Source organism: Saccoglossus kowalevskii, chromosome 10, assembly GCF_978046115.1.
Source record: "Saccoglossus kowalevskii chromosome 10, keSacKowa6.1, whole genome shotgun sequence".
NCBI lineage: Eukaryota > Metazoa > Hemichordata > Enteropneusta > Harrimaniidae > Saccoglossus > Saccoglossus kowalevskii.
The window spans coordinates 7,201,951-7,224,238 of record NC_140650.1 but is presented as its reverse complement, the minus strand read 5'-3'; the positions used below and the strand labels follow the sequence as shown (position 1 = coordinate 7,224,238).

Genomic DNA, 22,288 nt, shown 5'->3' with positions numbered 1-22,288 from the left:
TTCAATTCGTTTTATTGAGCTCATCATAATTTGCTCTGAACGATTTGAAGCAAATGTTATTGCCTTGTCACGTCTACTTTTTTTTCTTGAACAAATTTTTGGAAATGATCTCTGTTCTGCTGTTCAAATGAAAGTTTTTGTGGATTTTGTTAGCTGTAGTACTGAGATGTTGGTTCAGTGAGGTTCAGTAAACGGCTAAATTATTACTGGAAATGTTATTTTGCATGGAAGAAACCTTATGAAAGTCAGTGAAATGTTCATAACAAAATTTCCTCATGTTTTCGCCCAGCTCGTGCAATTTGTGAAAATTTGCAATTTGCGTGTGTGTGATTTGAAGGACTAGACTGTTTTAAGCATTGCAGTATTTATACATTTAAGATTCCCTGTCTGTTACCATGGTTATCTGACTAAACTATCATCTGATTACAGTTGTGAAATATAATTATTGTAAATGACGTTATCTTGAGAAAATAGAAATATTGAATTATGATGAATATTAGTTGGCTTATTTAGGGTGTTTGCCAGCAATAAAATATTGTAAGTGTTAACACATTGTCACAATTGCAACTGAATATTGGGGACTACAAACATCATAAGATGTCTTTTTGTCACACCAGTACACATTGCTTGTTTGTTACCATATTTTCTGCAATTTATCGAAATAAAATGTTTAAAAATTTAATTTATTGGTTTGTTGAAAATGTTGTGATGCTGATTTTCATGATTTGTTATAAAGTACAAGTAACAGATTAAAAAACAAATGGTTCAAAGTACTTTACATTACTATGATTTCTGATTAACTTTGAGAGAAAATTATCTGAGAAAACCTGTATGTGAACTTGTCATTTAAAAAAAAAAAAAGTATGTTGAAGGTAAAACTGGATAAAGAAACGTGCCGTAAAGAATATTTAATAAAATAACTGATGCTTTTTAAAAGCATAATGCATTTGAATATTAACTTTTATGATGAACTCTACAGGGAACACGATTTTAATATTGTCAGCCCCATTGTCTTCAAATTAAACTTGCTATTAGCGTTGATGTATAATCATGTCTTCATTATTTCAACATCATAAATGGTTGCCGTTATCTCTGCGGTGACTTTTAATATTAATATTATCAGACAATTGCAACAATGCTACATTGTGAAGACATGCATCTTTTAATGAATGGGAAATGCCTGCAATATGAGCTTGGTTGACTGAATACTCAAGGCTATGTCCTTCAAATTGAAATAAAAAAATGAGTTTGCCTGGATCGGGAGGGGGGAGGCCAGAGGGCAGGCAGGGTGGTGGTGGTGGTCTTGAATGAGCTGTGAATGCAATCTAATCTAGGTTGCGCGTATTCTTGTAAACAATTTGTATTTTTCCGTGACAGTTTCATCAATTGAATGTGATTGCGAATTCTACAGTACAGTTAACACGGAAATTTACTTGTAGGAAAAGTCACCTTGTCAACTCGTATTAGAAAATTGGATATTAACGGCAGTCTGTACACACTCAGATGATTGGGGAAGGAGTACCAAACGCGTTGTATATCAGCATTAGTGCAATAACCTTGCTACTAACATGCTCTTGTCAGATTTTGTTGGCCGTCCACTGGCTAACCCATAGAATATACACTTTAAATTGCATTGTAAAAATTGTAAATGCACTGAGGGGCCTTGGATAATTGAAGCAATAGAAGGAACAATTTAATGAAACACTGGGTGTAAATTTTATTCTCACTTGCAGCCACACTCCCTTAGTGTATGATTATTTATGCCATACTAGGGGGTTTATTAACATTCAGCTGCATTGTGGGTAAAACAGGTGATCAGGTCATTAGTATAGTAGTGTTCATTTTACAAATAGTGGTTTAATACTCCACAGGCAGTAAACATTTCTGTGTGAAGAAGATTGGTTTTAAAATTTCATCTATCAGTGCTGCTATATAGGAAATAACATTCACTTTCGACAGAGGCAAGTCATATTGGCTTTCTGCGAGCTGTGATATTTTATCTTTTACATGCATCCTTTTGTTGTGCTGTTGGCAGTGTTACCTGCCAAAGGTTGGTAACACTGATGATAGCATAATGAAGATGTACTAGAAATAGATCAGTTTTTATATAGGCAACGTAATTTATTTCTGTTTCTGCCTTGCAGCTAGCTTCGTTTTCTCTCTCTCTCTCTCTCTCACTGATATGATAATAATTCCTTATTATATTTGCATCGCCGGAAAGCAAAAAAAAAACCTTTCCTGTTTCCGATGGAGAGAAACGACAGACTAGTGACAGCACTACCCATCATTCACTAATTGCATCAAAACAACTAAGCTTTACTGTCACGAGTATTCCACAGTACTGGTGTGCTGAAATTAAGCGACATAATTTTTCCATGCCAAGTTTTGGTACAACATTTTGCCATTTTTCAATGTATTTTTTTTTGTTTTTAAAAAAAATTTGGACTTATTGGTTGCAAGTCTAGACCAAAATCTTGGGAAAATTATGAAAACATTGTGTGGATTTAAAATTTGTTAATGATGATGAATGTGAACTTTGGCTAAAAATTAAATTTTTTGTTTTCTCTCTGTTCTTGCAGGAAGTCAAAGTAAATTGGGCCACAACACCAAGTAGTATGAAGAAGGACACAAGTAGTAAGTAGAGTTGTAGTTTCACCTTTTCTACACCAACCATTTACATCATTTCTCACAAATGCTTCAGTCTGTGCTTATTCAAAAGCAAGAATAATGTTTTGTGTAACATGGATCATATTTCAAATTCAAGTTCAAGTTTGTATGACTGCCACAATATCAGCTACCCCAATAGATGCCATATTAGCAAATTTTACTCAATGCATGAATTAACAGAACCTCATTGGGAGTATTTTAAATTAACGACATCTTGAATTAGCGAAATTACGGATTAGGTAACAACATGTGAGCTGAAAATATACATTTCACACGAATGCTGATAAGGTGATAATTTGTTTAATCATGAGTTGATGACGTAGTATTGTCACCTACACTGTTTACTACCCTGATGGAAGTGAATGAGACTCCTTATCAATGACCCTATGTATTGCTAACAATACTATACCAGCTTGAATTTACATTACAAATAGAAGTCATTTTTAGTAAGAAGACTTCCTATTGTACTTGATTTGTTTAATATATTAAGTAACTGCCTTTTGATAGGTCTTAATAATTTCAATATATTAATACTTGACCTTTGACCCTTTATCCATGCTCGGTTCAGTTGTAGCGAGGTTGTAGGTAATGTTACCATCACCGATGTCTGTCTCCTTACAACTGTATTTCCCTGTAGTCAAGCTGGAATAATATTATAAGAATGAAATAAAAACTGGCCATGAGATTGTTACAGCGTCATTGTACACATTGTGTCATTGTTATTGCAACACACAAACGTCAAAGAATTTAGACTGTGTATGTCCACCATCTGTGCTGGAATTATATTTGCATGTGTTTGGATTATCGATGTTTATATCTCTTAGCGTGTTCATGTATGTGAACATTACCACATGGCATACATGTACACGCTTTACTTGAAATTCTATTCTTGTTCCACCAATTGTCTTCAAATAAGCTGCAGATATCCCCCTTGACAGATATTTGCCGATTGATCTGGCCGCTAGGGTTTCTATACGTTGATATATCCCTTTTAATTGTGTATGCTGCTGTACTGTGCTATAGTAGTCATGAAACGTATCCTAATTCTGAAATGATGGATTTACAAAGATGGAATGCTTCCTTTTTGAACTGAATTTAAATTGCCATTTATTTTGGATATAACCCGTTATTTCATTTCCTGCTTGCCTATTATTATTCAAAGTTTCTTTCTTCTCAAGTTGATCGATATCATTCCCTATGCCTCGGCTTACAATGTTACTTTCCGGTGTGTGCTTACTTAATCTGGAGATATCTACATGTGGCAACTTTTACTGTGTGTGTTAACCCTGAAATAAGTACCTGTAAATGATGGCTATTAAAATGAATGTTTGCAGAGTCAAAAGAAGATTTTTTTCCCCCTAAAAGGATAACCAAATTTACCTGAAATGCTTGTGGAAAAAGCTCTGGCCAGCCCTCGGAAGAGAAATTTATATAGTTGAATTCAAGATGAGGCATTTGCTTTTGTAGGCATGCTCCAATCAGCATGGTTGCGTCTCGTTGAATCGACTGAACGAATGGAAATAAGCATCGCTATGAAATGAAAACAATAACAGGGTGGTGTAAGATTCCAACTGTGTCAGCACATCACACACAGCATGGTTCAATTATTTAAACACTACATTTGCAAAGGACTGGGGGGTGCCAAACTGATCACATCTCTGGGAAATGTGTTTGCAATAGTCGTATAATCACTGGTGAAAACATGATTAATAAGACTCAAAATTACTTGTGCCAGTCATCCTGCATCACTGTTTGATTTCGACACTCTGTGTGAAGCTTCTTAAAAAGTGAGATTATCCGTTTACACACTACAATGCTTCTGATCTAATTTAATAATTTGTTTTTGTTAATCTGGCTAAAAATCAAAAAATTGCTATCACTAATGTAATAAAAAAAATAAAAGAAAATGGTGATTTATTAAAAAAAGATAGTTGCTTCTTTCTGTGTTCACATAAAGATCGATGAAAAAAACAATTTTTTTCCCTCAGTATGGTGAAATGTTGATGGGAACAGACATGAAGTCTCCAACTATCACTTATTTTAAGTGGAAAACCATGTGTAAACCACAGACGTGTCAAAACAGACTCGTTCGTCACTCTCCTCTCTGTAGACTTGCTTGTGTGAAAACAAAAACTATTTTACGAAACACCTGCAAACCAATGATATTCTCTGCTCCTTCAGTGTTTGTTTTCAGTGTTGTACTTCTCATTATGTATACAGTCAAATTTGTGTGACCTGTAGTACTGTACAACAATTTAATATTTTGAGCAGTTTCACTGGGTTTTAAGTTCGGCAGGGAGACAATGGGTTCAAATGTTGTACCACGTTCATGTGGATTTACAAGATTTTACTTATCGGTGAAATTAGTGAAATTAAGAAACTGTGAATAATTAATGCTTTTATAGTATCCGAAGGACTACTAATGGATTTAAAGAAAAAACAATTCTCGTAACATTCAAATATTATAACGAATAATGTGCAGCTTCTATTTTTTTGAAAGTTTGGGCTGAAATGAAAAACGAATGTCAATTCCCTTGTTGTGGTGGTTATGCATCGGGTGTTAAAATTTCGTGAAAATAATGTAATTTGTATGCGCTGTCTACATAATATGGGTTCCATATTGAACTATTGAACACTAGCAAAGCAACGATCACCTCCGTTTAATAATACAGTTCTATGTCATTTATAACAAATTGTCAACTGACAATTTTTTGAATAACAAATTGATTTACCCAGACAGTATTCATGGTATCTAGTTTCTATGATGAAAGCATTTAATCATTCCCCTAATATAAAAGTGCTTCACGGCATGGGTTGAAAATAGTCTTGTTGTTGACATGAATTGCTAAACTTCTCTCAATGTATTCAAATTTATGCAAAGGGAAGTTTCCTCCACAGTGCACATGGTTGCTGATAGTAGCATTCTATAGATGTTTTACCTTTATTTCTGTCTTTGGTAGTACATAAATATATATTCTTCTCAATGTGGACTCTCAGCATGAGATGAAAAAAATCCCTCACCAGATTTTGCAATGTGATTCAAGATGGCAGACTGGTGGCCATGTTTGTTTTATTTGCTTGTTTTTTAACTCTAACTCAGACATGCAAAGTTAGTACAATGAATTCAACATCAAGGATCCGCCAATTTCTTGAATACTGGAGAAATCACATGCATGACAAATAGTCTTGTAGTTCAAGCTGTCTTGCACATTATGAGTACATCTTCTTGGAATTCTACAGTTGTTGACACGTTTCTCGGCTGTGGATAACTTCAATATGATATACCGGTACATGTAATTGTTTACTTTACTTCCTTGTACATTTGTACCTACATGTAACTAATTTGAAATATATACTTTACTCTGAACTCTTCTAATCAGATGGTATTATTGCATTGGAAGTGTTTTTGTCTGTCAACATTGTATAATTTTTGAAAACGATGATATGGCACTACTTACGAAAGATGTTCTTATATGCCTTTAAAACAGTAGAGCTGATTTTACATATAAATTAGCCATTGACAAGCCAATTCATTTTTTCTGTCTGATTGCTGATTAAATTTAAGCTCACTGACTTGACACACCTCCAGAAATTTGTTGCTAGTTATTTGCTACATATTAATAACCTCTAATTGACTAATTCAATCGAAACTGGACACGGACTGTCATTGACAATGACTTTTTTTTAAGAATTACAAAATTTCAATTCACAAATAAATTTAGCATAACTTTGGGGTTGGGCGTTAATAACTAACTTATGGATTTTAATTAAGCATACGATTTTTGTGGGAAGGAAATGGACATTTAATGGCAAAAATATTTGTAGGTCTTGAAGAGTTGTATGCTAAACAGACATTGCAAGTCTATTGATCCCTTAACATCATACGCAGTGTTAGGTTTTTAATGCATGTTTTGAAATTACCATGTTCGTGTGCGAAGTTCTTTCAGTGAATGTTAATGTGAACAATTTGACGCTATTTGTACGTCCCTGAAATCACCCATTAGAGCTGAATAGCAAGGTCATTCACACAGCGTGTAATAGCTGTGATTTTTGAATGTTCGCTGATGACAACCAAAATTCTTTTATAAAAACTTCTCGTTAAAATTCAATAACGTAAACGTGCATTTAACACAGTTAGGTCACGAAATGATTCTAACATTAACATGAATCTAGTGCTGAGGTCATTATTTAATTCTACATTGATGGTTTAGTACTGAGGGCAATATACTATTCTAACATTTAGCACAGAGGTCAGTATACAATTCTACTTTGATGTGCACCGAGGTCAATATATGTTCTAACAAATGTATTCAACACAGAGGTCAATATATACGATTCTAACAAATATTTAGCACTGAGGTCAATATACATTCAATAAACATTCAACACAGGTCAATATACACTCTAACAAATGTATTTAACACTCGGGTCATTATACGTTTAGCGTATGATTCTAACATTAATCTGCATTTAGCACTGAGGTCAATATACAATTCCCGTAAAAAAATTTAGAATGACGATCAAAGAATTTTCATGCAAATTATGTTAATACTTGGATTGTTATTTTGAAGCAGTATTGATCTATATTCAATTGTAGGAGGCTATTAAATGCTGCATCTGTATAATTGTCTGACTTGAGGAGAGTCCTTAACTTGGTGAGAATTAATCATAGTCTCCCCCTGTGTTAAATGAGTTCTGGATGGGAGAGTTGTTTTCTCAAACTTTGGTTTTTCAAACTTGTATGAAAGTTGTATTGATATTTGTCTGTTGGTAAAACAAACCGTAAAATATGTTTCAATTTAATAGTTGAGAAAATAACTTTTTACCCTAATGGTATTGATATGATGGCAGACATCTGGTGCAATTCAATCACATCCTGGACTATTCAATTGAATTTTCTAAAACAGTATTCAACAAATGTAATTTCTACTCAAAAAGCTGTCGTTTCCAAAATTGCATAGCCGCACACACATAGGCAGCTATATGTCTGATGTTAGAATTACTAGTTGTGATTTCCATTTGAATTTTTTGAGAATAAAATGTCGCCCCTTTTAAATTAATTTGAATGGGCATGGTTCTACATATCAATTCAGTCGCTATTATACTGTGTTCTTGGCATGCAGCTCAATTATCTGATTTTCTCGCTCAAAGTTGAAATTTTGAATCCTGGATGACATGTTCAATGATTCTGGAAATGTATCATTTTATTTTCGTTAATTCATGTTCTGTCGACCATGCATCTGGAGCTGATTTCTCAGACTTGCATTTGTTGATTTCTGTCAATCTTGGTACATAGACAATACCTGATGTACCTATGTACATCAATTTGATTTTTAATCCAATCAAATGTACTTGAATGTGACTGTCATGGTTTCGATGAGATAGATCACCATGGTAACCCTGGGACAACATTGTCTATTTGTCATGATCTTGTACAGTATGGCCGATAAGTGACCAATGCAACAACCAAGTGTCTTGTATAAAAAAATATTTATTATATAAATCTTTGAGATTACTAATGTAGAAGTGAAAATGTTGCATGTTTGACACTTTACTAATTTTACTAATTGCGTTGTGAAAGCAACATTATTACTCACTAAACTATCCAAATGCAGATTGAACAAAATCATACTGCACATTTTTTGTGAGCGAAGATTTAGAGTTGACATGTGGAAGCTTTAGGTATTAGACGTGCGCATTTAATGGGAAAAAATATGAGGCACTTTAATGTTGAAAAAATAATCTCTTGTGGAAAGGTTAAAAAATGGTACCTATTGGGTTCTAATCGGTATAGTTTAATACGATAAACGGTGGAACGATGGGGAGCAATCATGAATATTGAAATTGATTTTCAACTAATTCATCGGCAAAACAGTTTTGAACGCAGGGAGCCAAGTGATATCAGGTGTTATTCTCAGCACTTACTGCTATTACCTGCTTTTTGAAATGGTCGGCAAGTCCCTTAATGTATTTGATGAATTTGAATTTTTTTTCCCACAAATTTATTAGCATAAGTATGAGGATGGTGTACTGCCTAAGTGCACACTTTGAGGTATCCTCGTAATAACCTTATTATTATACATCTTTTCCTTCCAAGGATACATCATGGGAATATCAAAATCCAAAATGTTTAGAACAGAATCAGCGAACTTCTTCGTGTGGAGTCCGGTCAAACACTGGTGGCAGCCATGTTTGTTTTTATTATTAGAGGATGCTTATGTGCGTAATCATTCCGTATTTGGAATTCGCATTCGCATCGCAATATGGTAGGATAAAAATACCCTGTAAAACACCGCAAAATTACGGCACCCTGTAACTTGATTTGAATTAAAAAAAAAAAAAAAACACTACTAGACCAAATGATATGGATTAACACTAAAATCACCTTTTTTTGAGACTACGCGTATCTTAGCAACTCTAAAAGTCAACAATTTACATATAAATTCTAGATACACTGATTTTATTTTTAAATATTCAGTGACTAATATCACTGATACCCCCTTGACCTTGATTGGATATGATCAAAAACATGCTTTGCTTAACCTCATTGGCTTTTCCTATGTAACCTTGATTCAACCCCCCAATGCTATTGCACTCCCATTCACAGCACTTCTACAACTCGTACATATTTATGAATCGCCATTCAATTTGCCGATTACTAGGATGAAGACTGCCTCATTTGTAAATTCTTTGCTTTGGTCTCTATTTTAGTGATAAGAGTGAGTTGGCTTGTTGCATGCATGCATGCTTGGAATGATGAAGCTCTAACATAAAATCTAATCAAATCTCCTCAACTAATCACAAGTGAAAACAGTCATGACAGCGTCACTGATGAAAATTTCCTCTAGTTCTGTAAAGCTGCCCAGATATTGTCTAAATTAGTCTCAAATGATGTAATCTATCTTAGTCTGGGAGCAGAACATCAATTCATATTTACAAAAAGAACAGCATCCAAAAACTTCTCCACAAATAACGTAATGAAGTGTCAAATGAAGCAAATAATTGTAATTTTCACATTATACTTTCTCTACTTTAACTGTCGCTACATTTGGAAGATCGAAAAATCAATTTTAATATTATGTTTACAAGGTAACGTTTTCTTTGAGCCAATTGCTGGCAAATTAGGTTGGCTTGACAAGTGCACTCATCGGAAATGTTATTAGAGTTGTTGATTATTAAAACTAGAGTCGTATCCGTCACTCACCTCCCAAAATTAAAATATATTTGATGATGTGTGAGTTGGTGGTAATAAACTGGAGAATATTTAGGTCAGGTGTGTGCGCAGAATCAGTCAATTCCACTAAAGACCGTAAATTCAATTTCCTTTCAGCAGGATAAATGGTATTCATAGCCGATGGTGTTGGCAAGATTTTGAATGGTTCTTCTTTTTTCCATCAATGTTTTACATATAAAACATAAGCTTATTTCATATTTGTACTTGTATTTGACTCCTGTCTTGACCTAGCGTTAATCTTGCTCCCAGTGTGCTATGCATGTTCCTTTGTATTGTCTCTTAAAGTTGCCAACTATACAGGCATAAATTAAAGGAAACCAAGCTTTAGCTAATTTCTTCTGGCCTGGTTGTCAAAATGTCGGCCTCAGCTATGTTTTTCATATTTATATTATCAATGATGTTGTCTAATTATACTGTGATACCCTTGATATTATAATTCAGACTTCAATAATAATTGAAAATCACACTTGACATTGTCAGTTTGCATCAATAGAAACTCAAATCTCTAATGAGTTAGTTATCAAGTTTCAGACAAAATTCATTCAAATTTTATTTGTCTTCGAAAGAGTATTGATTTTACATTGTTTTACTAGTAGCCAGTACTGTTGAGTTATAAATGTGGAAATGCCCTGTGGGTAGGCTTCAGTGGGTAGCCTTCAGTGAATGGTTAGTATGAAAACTGTTATAGCAGCATTGCAAACTGAACCCCTGTGGTCACCAAAATTGTTTAAATTACTCTGCAAATGAAATTGATTTTAAACTAGTTCTAGATAATTGTCCTTGAGGATCTTCATTATTAATTTTTATTAGATAGTCCTCCCCAATTTGTTTTTAGAAAACGTTATTTTCTTGAAATTTTTATCAGATGTATAATAATAATAGCAATTTACTATGATTAAATTATGAAATTTGATTGATTTATTCTGAAGTGGAGACTGTTAAATAGTTTAATAGTAGCCTGAAACATGGATACTTTCATTTTAAAATGTTGATTTTGTTCTCAAAAAGGCCAGCTATAATTTATTATTCAAGTATTACAATACAAATATTGCCGTTGATATCGTTTTGTTATTCATTTCTTTCATTTGTTTGTTGTCTGGCTATTTCCTGCTCTGTAGAAAGAAATTGTTAGGCTGGCCGTATGCTTTGCCATTCCTTGATTGAGGTTAGGGGAATTTATTAGCAGAGACTTGGTGCAATGCAGCAAGAGCTTAGCAGACTATTACTGTGAAATTACCTGTAACAATTACGCTGTTTGCTTGTCTGCATGAAAGCGGGTAGTCAAGCTACATTATCCGCCTACATCAACATATGCTGGGACAAACTGTCGATTCTATACTCATGGAGAAACTAAATAGAAGAGGAAAGGCAGAGAAAATGCGGAAATGAAGAAAAGTGAAGGAGAATGTATTATAGAATAAATTGTCAAACATGGCGTGATGCGTTTCATATAGAGGATGTCCCTTAGGAAATGAACTATAGAGAGATGAACACGTTATGCTTTATGTATAGTTTATTAGGCTCAAGTGGAATACAGAAATGTACAGGTTGCCGACAGCTGATAGCTGCTGCTCACTATATATGCAGGTTCATTTACATATATTGGTGATATTGACTCCTTAATGGTATTGGCTATATTCCTATTAAAAAAAAACCAACTGGGATTTAGGGGTCATCCCTTCACATGAATTTTTAATCCTTTTTGTATCAAATCATTGCTGAAATGTAAAGTTAAAACTGCTGTGTGAATCGTACATGCATTATATTTTTTAAAACATCATTGGCTTCAACCTCTAGGTTTTGGGAAAATTCCTTCCCATCATGCATTTTACTTCCTTTTTGGATCCATTCCAAAATAGATGTTTCAAACAAGACAATCTTAAAAATCTCTGATTGATGCAATAGATTACTTTTGAAATGAATTCTCATTAAACTGGGCTCCATTAATCTTGTTGCCAAGGAAATTACCATCTGGTATTTTGATGTATTTAGGGCATGTCTTCTTTCTACTGGTTGATGGGAGACTTTGAGTGTGCCTTCTAATTGCTGCACACTTTATCAACATTCCTATAGCTACAATTACTTGATAACAATTTGAAATTTGGGTGAATTTAAAATGAAAAACTCGAACAGGTGGTGTGAAAATGAGGCTGCGTGATGGCCTGATCTGCATCATACAACAAAATTATGCTACTTTTCCAGATGGGTGGAGTTTTTAAATTCAACAGCACTATCATGTTCATTTACAAAAAAAACAAACAAAAAAACAGCCTTACATGTCAGGAATGATGTATGGATGCTCTGCCAAAAATGTCTTTATCGTAGCTGGGTTTTTCGTCACCATAGGATCCCTTTATCTCTGCTATAATGACAGGTGTACTCATTGCATTAGTAGTGGCGAATTTCAAAGTAGTTGAAATACTTCTTCGTCAACGTAATCCTGTGGACAATTTCACTGGTCGTTTTATCTCTTGCGAAAAAGCTTAGGGATTTGCACTTTCTCTACTGGGAATAGAAGTAAATGGATATTTGACGTATTATGCTTTTTGCAAAAAAATTTGAGGTCAGGGTCCGGCAAATATCACTAGTCGTTTATCGGGCATAAATCTGGTGAGATAAAAACAGCAAAAACTATGCAAGCAAAAAAAAATGTATCGCATCCATTCATCATGCGCGAGTGCAACAAGATTTAGTAGATCCAAGGGTATTTGGATTCTTATCTGATTAAAGCTTGCCCAGTTGCATTTCAGTACAGAATATATGGATATTTTATGGCATTTTATAAAACTGTTACTGATTAGAGGATTTTCATAGCTTTAAAATTTTAATAAATTTTTTTTTTATTAGTCTTATTTTGGTCTTTGTTCACTGTGAACTGGCTTAATTTTAAGTTTTGTCCTCACAAATGCCCTAAAATTATTTAATTATTTTATAGTAATGTTTTTGTGGGTCTATAGTTCAAGTCGATGCTCCTCACATCTAGACAGTCATGTTTACATTGATGAATATTCTATTTTGAAATGAACTGCGACATACACACATGTACACTAACAATGCCATGTCATATTATCAGAAACTTCCTGCCATATCCAGTCTTTGTTCAGTCTCATCAAACTCGACTTGATTCAGTTGCTATGGAGACCATGAGGTAATTCAATCTCTAATTTTACCACTTTTGCCACAGTGTACCAGACACCGCCCATAATACTGATAATACAGCAGATGCCGGTATTCTTGTAACCATGTTGTCTGTAATAGCAGTTTGAGATGGCGGTATTCTTGTAACCATGTTGTCTGTGATAGCAGTTTGAGATGGTGGTATTCTTGTAACCATGTTGTCTGTGATAGCAGTTTGAGATGCCGGTATTCTTGTAACCATGTTGTCTGTGATAGCAGTTTGAGATGCCGGTATTCTTGTAACCATGTTGTCTGTGATAGCAGTTTGAGATGGCGGTATTCTTGTAACCATGTTGTCTGTGATAGCAGTTTGAGATGCCGGTATTCTTGTAACCATGTTGTCTGTGATAGCAGTTTGAGATGGCGACGTGAGATAGAACCTTACATAATCTCATTTATGAGTTATTCCCTTTTAGTGATTCCAGCCCATGGGCAGAAAACTGGTGTTCTGCTAGAATGTAGAGGATCACGTTTAAAGTTGCATACCATGTAGTAGTTTTTTTGTTATGGATTTTATAGGGCTTTCTGGGGGGCAATAAACTAGGCCATTATCATGGATAGCCCCTCTAAACGAGTGGTTAGCTTGTTCTAGTCCCATTAATATTTGATGCTTGTCTATCTTGTACACAGTGTAATCTTTCCTTCCTAGCTTAGGGCTCTTTGAAGATGCAGTCACTAAGACTGGTCTTTACACACCAGCCTCCTTCTCTTTCCTGTGGAGATGCTACATTTATCGATCCGCACGGCACGTGCCTTAATTCACAATTCAAGAGAAACCTTGTTTACTACAGCAGAGGAGGCTCTGTGGTTCACACAGAAGATTCAGTTTGGTGAGCTTTGTAGCCAGAACTGTTGTAATTTTGCACAGTAATAGTCCCTTGTGGTTTAAGATGGTGGTTGGTGTAAAACAATTAAAGGAAAGTTCATTTGGTTTTGCTGTCAGGTGCTTGAGATATGATACTTAGTTTGTGACACAATTGTCTATTAACCTTTTCACCACTTTCTTGCCCACTTTTTTCTGCACTTTTTTTCTTTTAATTCTTCAATATTTCTGGAAATGAATTCTAATTTTGGAGCCAACAAACAAAATTTGAGTCAATATTTATATTTTACACAAAAAATCGTCTGAAACAAAGTGCAGACTATAAACGTGACTATTTTGTGAAATTGTGATGAAAAGAGGATACTGGTGGTGCAAAGGTTAATAGATGTAACCCATCAAAATATTTATATTCACGATTATGTAAAACTAGTTTTAGAAAGAGTAATAAAAAAAAAATGTGTAGCTATTGTTTGCATACTAATTACCAAGATGTTTTTCTAAGTATGTACAGAGATAAAAAAATCGTGATGTGTCGGCCTCAACATGGGATTTCATGTACTCCACTGAGCTTGGTGGCATTCATTAAAAGCACACTCAAATGAAAGGTTGTATAGAACTAGTCAGTGTTATCACAATTCAATTAAAATGTACACTTCCCTGGGGGTTAGAGCCCAAGAAAAGGGAAATGGAACACACTGATATTAGATCAGGTATTGTTTCTCTCGCAAAATGATTCGTCAGCCCTGTTTTCCACCTGTCAGAATCACTGATAATACATGTATGCATAGTTTGATGACATGTATGCATAGTTTGATGACATGTCATTCCACAAAGCATATACCCCATAGTACATGGTCTTAGATAGTCCTCTCATTTCTAAGACAAGTGCAAGTGAATTTTTCCAATTTATTTTAGTCTGATTACATCTTCAATACGTAGTACTCATTATTTTTATCATAAATGTATTTTGTGTTCAGGGATAATATTTCCAGTGATTGTTAAATTTCAGTTAACCTGTGTCTGCTTCAAGGAAATAAGTTTAATATAATCCCCACTAATTGAGAGATAGCCAGGCATTAATCATATTAATGGTGATTAGCCGAGATCTAGAAATTGTCACAAAATAGTAGATTAACACAATGCTAATAAGATTAAAAGAATTGAGATATGGCTGAATGCTGAGATGGCATCCTACATCAGGGAATTTCAGAACGTGGCATGAAATCATTATTAAAATGTCAGCGTATTTGTATTCTAGGTATAGCTAGTGTATTTTTTGGAGGGATAGCTCTACTAAGCCATGGTTTTTATTTCCAATTGCTAGTAAGACTTGTACAAGTTATTACTGCATAATTCCTTTATTTTTCACTCACATAAAAAAGCTTTGTCGGTAGCCATACTTTTCTATGTGGCCAAGGTAATTGAATCAATTACACTGCTACATTACGACTGTAATATCGCCAAATGGAGCGAATTTAAGCTGTCCAGCGTAGTTCTATCTATAGTACAAACGAATAATTAGTATTGAAATGGATTTAACGAACCAATGTGCTGACTACAGGTCACTATTGATCATGCCTGTCGATAAAATGTAATTTTCTTCATGATTCTTCGTGCTTTATTTCATTGAACTTTAAACTCATTTTGCTGCTTTCAGTTCTCTTTGAGTGTTATTTCTTTAATTGCCTACGGCATCTGAATATTTGAATAAAACCAAGCTTATTAAGTTAAAACCCAGTGAATATGTAAAATTGAGCATAGAACACTGACATCTAAATGATAAAACTGTGAATTAAAAACCCACTAAATATGCCTGAAATCAGGGTATTATAATGCATAGATGATTTTTTTTAATATTGCATTTAGTATAAATAATTTTTTCATTGTTGGTGATTTCACTGTTTGATTTACTGATAACAAAAGTCTTTGCTGGAACTGACGGTGTTATATCTATTGCTGTAGCTGCAAATGTGCCACTGATGTTTCTTGAAGCTTTTAAGATGTGTATGTAGTACAGATGCGTGCATTCAAGCTAAATATGAAACTAGTTCCGTCAACAGAGCGCTAACTTCTTGCTCACGGAATATTCAATGTCAGAGTTTTATCTCCATTCACTGTATTGTATGACATGCATAATTGCTTTGATAACCATTATTTATAAATAAGATGCGTTATTATTTCTATCAACTATGGAATTTGGGTGATGAATCTAAAGAGATGTGTTTCTGTCCTTTTAGTGTTCAATTTAGACAGATTTCTCTCAGTGTTGCTGTCGGGAAAGGCCATCAAAGCTACATGGAAATGTTGACTGATAGTGGAAAAACAAACCATCTGGGAAGGTTTCAACTAACATGTATTGCATTATAAATGTGGTTTCTATTATGCAAATGTTAAAAGTACATGCCTAAGCTAATTTGGCAGAATAAGGACACTTGTAAATCAGTGATGAAGTCGAGAATGTGGTACTCATCCAGTTGACAAATATTTAGAATCCTCTCAGCGATCCCCTTTACTATGTGTCACCTGTATGTCTCATAAAAAACTGTACCACGACTGAATTTTCAGTGAAAACAACCTGCATTTGCAGCAAAGTATCGCTTTGAGCTGTAGTCGTATCACGTATCAGAAGGAAAACGATCCCGAAATCCATCAGTGCAATTGTAAGTGTCCTTGTCTTATGTGTGGATGTTTAAATATTAAAAATGATGCCTGGCAGTCAGAATGGATGACTGGTTGATGACCTATCATGCTTTAGTTGAATAATGACTACATTGTGCTGAATACTAAATGGGAAAGTTCAATTATTCATCTTGCTCTCATCTTTCACACACATCTTACTTTTCTTTGTTCACAAACACTGAAACAGTTGCATGAAACTTAATTTTTTTTATTTATTAATGTTGACGTTGAAATTCATTGTCTTATATGGTATGGAGACCTAATACCTCTATAGATTTACCATCTTTAACATTTGATGATTTCACAGTATAAAATATTCAGAAAAGGTTAAATTATTTATTTGTTCTAATCTGACAAGATGGACTATGTATAAAGGAACCCGGTGGGTCTAATGAATGAAGCAAGCGTTTTGGAGAATATTGGAATTGATAGCCACTGCTTATCAAATCCCAGTTTCTAATGTTACCGTGGTGTAAGTAACTGAAGTGACTGTCCTCTGAGACAGTTAGGGATAAAAGCCTATTATGCAAAATGGTGCTGTGATAAGCCGAAATACATGACAGCTTATCGATACACTCAAATAACAGAAACAGTTTGAATGGATTAGGTGTTTACGTCATTCACATGTCACACATACATCACATTCACTGATCACATGTCTACTTTACACCTCCCCACACACATACACCATCACATTCACTGATCACATGTCTACTTCACACGTCCCCCACACATACACCATCACATTCACTGATCACATGTCTACTTTACACCTCCATACACCATCACATTCACTGATCACATGTCTACTTTACACCTCCCCACACATGTACACCATCGCATTCACTGATCATATGTCTACTTTACACCTCCATACAAGCATACACCATCACATTCACTGATCACATGTCTACTTCACACGTCCCCACACATACACCATCGCATTCACTGATCACATGTCTACTTTACACCTCCCCACACACGTACACCATCACATTCACTGATCACATGTCTACTTCACACTACCCCACACATACACAATCACATTCACTGATCACATGTCTACTTTACACCTCCATACACCATCACATTCACTGATCACATGTCTACTTTACACCTCCCCACACATGTACACCATCGCATTCACTGATTACATGTCTTCTTTACACCTACATACACACATACACCATCACATTCACTGATCACATGTCTACTTTACACCTCTCCACACATACACCATCACATTTACTGATCACATGTCTACTTTACACCTCCCCACACACGTATACCATCGCATTCACTGATCACATGTCTACTTTACGTCTCCCCACACACGTACATCACATTCACTGATCACATGTCTACTTTACACCTCCCCACACACGTACACCATCACATTCACTGATCACATGTCTACTTTACACCTCCATACACGCATACACCATCACATTCACTGATCACATGTCTACTTTACACCTCCCCACACACATGCACCATCACATTCAGTTCACTGATCACGTCTACTTTACACCTCCCACACATACACCATAACATTCACTGATCACATGTCTACTTTACACCTCCCACACACATACACCATCACATTCACTGATCATATGTCTACTTTACACCTCCCCACACACGTACACCATCAAATTCACTAATCACATGTCTACTTTACACCTACATACACCATGACATTCACTGATCACATGTCTACTTTACATCTCCCACACACATACACCATAACATTCACTGATCATATGTCTACTTTACACCTCCCCACACACGTACACCATCACATTCACTCATCACATGTCTACTTCACACGTCCCCACACATACACCATGACATTCACTGATCACATGTCTACCTTACACCTCCCACACACATACACCATAACATTCACTGATCATGTCTACTTTACACCTCCCCACACACATACACCATCACATTCACTCATCACATGTCTACTTTACACCTCCATACACATGTACACCATCACATTCACTCATCACATGTCTACTTTACACCTCCCACACACATACACCATAACATTCACTGATCATATGTCTACTTTACACCTCCCCACATACATACACCATCACATTCACTGATCATATGTCTACTTTACACCTCCATATACACGTACACCATGACATTCACTCATCACATGTCTACTTCACACGTCCCCACACATACACCATGACATTCACTGATCACATGTCTACTTTACACCTCCCCACACACATTCACTCATCACATGTCTACTTTACACCTCCATACACCCGTACACCATCACATTCACTCATCACATGTCTACTTCACACGTCCCCACACATACACCATAGCATTCACTGATCACATGTCTACTTTACACCTCCCACACACATACACCATAACATTCACTGATCATATGTCTACTTTACACCTCCCACACACATACACTATAACATTCACTGATCATGTCTACTTTACACCTCCCACACACACACACAATCACATTCACTGATCACATGTCTACTTTACACCTCCCCACACACATACACCATCACATTCACTGATCACATGTCTACTTTACACCTCCCCACACACATACACCACCACATTCACTGATCACATGTCTACTTTACACCTACATACACCATCACATTCACTGATCACATGTCTACTTTACACCTCCCACACACATACACCATCACATTCACTGATCATATGTCTACTTTACACCTCCATACACACGTACACCATCACATTCACTGATCACATGTCTACTTTACACCTCCCCACACACATACACCACCACATTCACTGATCACATGTCTACTTTACACCTACATACACCATCACATTCACTGATCACATGTCTACTTTACACCTCCCCACACACATACACCATCACATTCACTGATCACATGTCTACTTTACATCTCTGTACACACATACACCATCACATTCACTGATCACATGTCTACTTTACACCTCCATACACCATCACATTCACTGATCACATGTCTACTTTACACCTCCCTGTACCTGACAGTGATCTAACCTATTGCGCCTCCCTTACAATCTGTTGATAGTACAATGATTGATTGCCTCAATCTTACTGACATCTCACAAGTGTCAGGTGGGTGCAATATTTTCTTTATTGCCCGCACAGTGACAGATTATCAATCAGAAATCTACAATAAAAAGTTGTGATTCAGAAACAGGAAATGAAGAAGTGACCAGAATACGGGAGCCACAATAACGAGTTTTGAGAAAAATGATTGCTAATTCCAATTAATATTTTACTATTTTTCTGACTTCAATTGTATGATCTGTTTATTCATTAATATTGCTGGTATCTTAATGGATGTAAGAAACAGACAGCAGGTTTAATATTTAATTTGTTTTGCACACATACCAGTAAAAAGTGATTGAAATGAAAAACTAATTTTTTTTACAAAATTAACATGTCCCCTTAGTTGCACGTTGGTTAAGTACATGTATGTTAATAGTTTCATATACCGATACCCTAGTTATGTTTATTAACATGTCTCCCTAGTTCCGTGTTAGCAAATGCCTTTGATTACATGATTGTTACCAAGTTCCCCTAGTTTAATACACTTTCATTGCATCTCCTTAGTTTGATGTTAGTTAGCAAATATTCTTTATAGTTACATGTTTTGTTAATGGATTATCAGTATCTACTATTGGTTAGTTAATTCATTGTTGTACATAAAACCATGGCAACGAAGCAGAAACATGCCTGTTTGATAAGAGATAAAAGCAATGATAAGCAAGCAGATAATAACATAAAAGCTATGATATAATCGGCAAACATTTGAAGACAGATGACTCGCTCTTAAGAGGTTACTTGGAGACGAGCTTGTGAGTGGCTGTGAGAGTAAAAATGATGTTTACAATGATGACTATGAGATGTTGTATTATTTATGTATGTATAAAAAGATAGCATCTGTAAACTCACTATGCAAATCACATTTTCTCTTCTTTCTGCTTTAAGAGTAAAACCTTGCATGCAAAATCAAACTTTGATCGTTGAATTTCAAAATTATTTTATTTTCCTATTTTATCATTTTTTTAGTATAGGCTCACCTGGCACTACGCATGTTGGGTGAAAGTAACTGTACACTGATCTGAGGTGGGGTATGTGTGTAGGGAGGGGAGGGGTTTATTGCTTCAACTATGGATGCATACAATATTGTCTTACATATGGTTGGGTGGAAGGTAGATTATTTTCACTATGCCTATAATAAAAACGACCCAGGTTTCAATTATCATTTTCATTCATTTTATGTTTTCTCTGTTTTTCTGAAGATGGTTTTTGATGGTGAATGGTAAAAAATAGCACTGAGCCCTGATATAGCATTAGATGGACACTGCTTTCATGTTAATATCAAAATGAACTTTTGGTCTGTGACAGCTGCTTTTAATACTAATTCATTTTATTCAGTTTTGGCTTCACTAAACACAGATGCCTTAGAGCCCTCCACACATCCAACAAGATTTTTTTTTTATTTTGTGAAAGATAAAAAAAATAAGGCTTCCAATATTTAAGATATCTAAGTAAATGACTGTCTGGCATTGACACATGCATGACATATTTATTTATCATCAGTGCAGTTATTCTTCTCTGAATCTGTGGTATGGTTTACGCTTATCGACAGTTTTCAACCAATACGCATGGCTCATTTTGGCGCTATACTCGGTACAAAGGTTCAAGTGGTGAAAACAGGTCAAGGACTTTGTTTCCTATGTTGAAGGGTATTGAAAAACTGAGTATGAAAATGTCAAAAATTGGTTAATACTTGTATCTACTTGACTCTAGAAGAAAGACAACAATTTTGTAGCATTTAAAGATTTTTTTCCCAGAATTTAATTTAATTCAGCAATTGCTGATTGTTATTTCTGTTTTCAGAACTTGAGGGGGCTGTTCATAACATTTAGTCATTCTGCTTTTTTAACACTGGGAAATTTCAGAAATGTTTTTTTTCTTTCCATGTTGGGGGGTTGGGGTCACAATGACTTTGCAAAATTATGTCTTTTTGAAATCATGACATTTCTTGCTTCGAAAAGTTACCATTTGTAGTTATCTGCTTCAAACTCGGTTATCCATATCAGCCTTTTGAACAATACATTTTTTTCAGTAACTTTTATGACAACAAAATTCAGCTATCCAGGTTTCTGGATTTTACTGACAATTGCATTGTCACCCATTTCTGCAATTTAGGTGTTAAAAAAATGATAGGAACTGAACTTCTTTATAATTGCATTAAATTGTGGTACATAAAAGCTGTTAAATGTACTACTAGTGAAACACAAACACTGAATAAAAATAATAGTCACCATATTTGCTCTATTAAAGCATATTTCATGAAAGCATTTATCATGAAAGAACCTTTCGTAACCATGGTAATACATATGAATATTATAGGCTGCTTTTGCAACCAGCTCAATGTATTGCTTATAATTAATTTCATTGCATTTTGCAGCTCTCTATTGCATACAAGTTTTACCCCTGTATCACTACTTTCTAGAAATGCTATAACATTCATAGAATTAGCGAGTTTTCTGCTACACTTGTCTTAAGTCAACCAAATATAAAATAATAAAATATAAATACAGAAATCAGTTTTATCATAGTAACAACAATTTAAAAAAAAAATAGTTTTTAACATTGTGTTAAACAGTTTAAAAAGCCA

At 35.0% G+C, this 22,288-nt stretch overlaps 1 protein-coding gene across 16 annotated transcripts in view; it reads left to right on the top strand.

The window, feature by feature from the left end:
• Positions 1–22,288, top strand: part of LOC100371111 (cytotoxic granule associated RNA binding protein TIA1-like) — a 106,862-nt gene that overhangs the window by 69,325 nt on the left and 15,249 nt on the right. For 8 of the 16 annotated variants that reach the window (XM_085504188.1, XM_085504190.1, XM_085504186.1 and 5 more), the window contains one exon: positions 2,580–2,636. In XM_085504188.1, the coding sequence (XP_085360314.1) occupies positions 2,580–2,636 (57 nt within the window). Of the gene's footprint in view, positions 1–1,821; positions 1,962–2,579; positions 2,637–22,288 lie in introns of those variants that run through there. The other 8 variants (XM_085504189.1, XM_085504187.1, XM_085504194.1 and 5 more) reach the window with 3 other exon arrangements.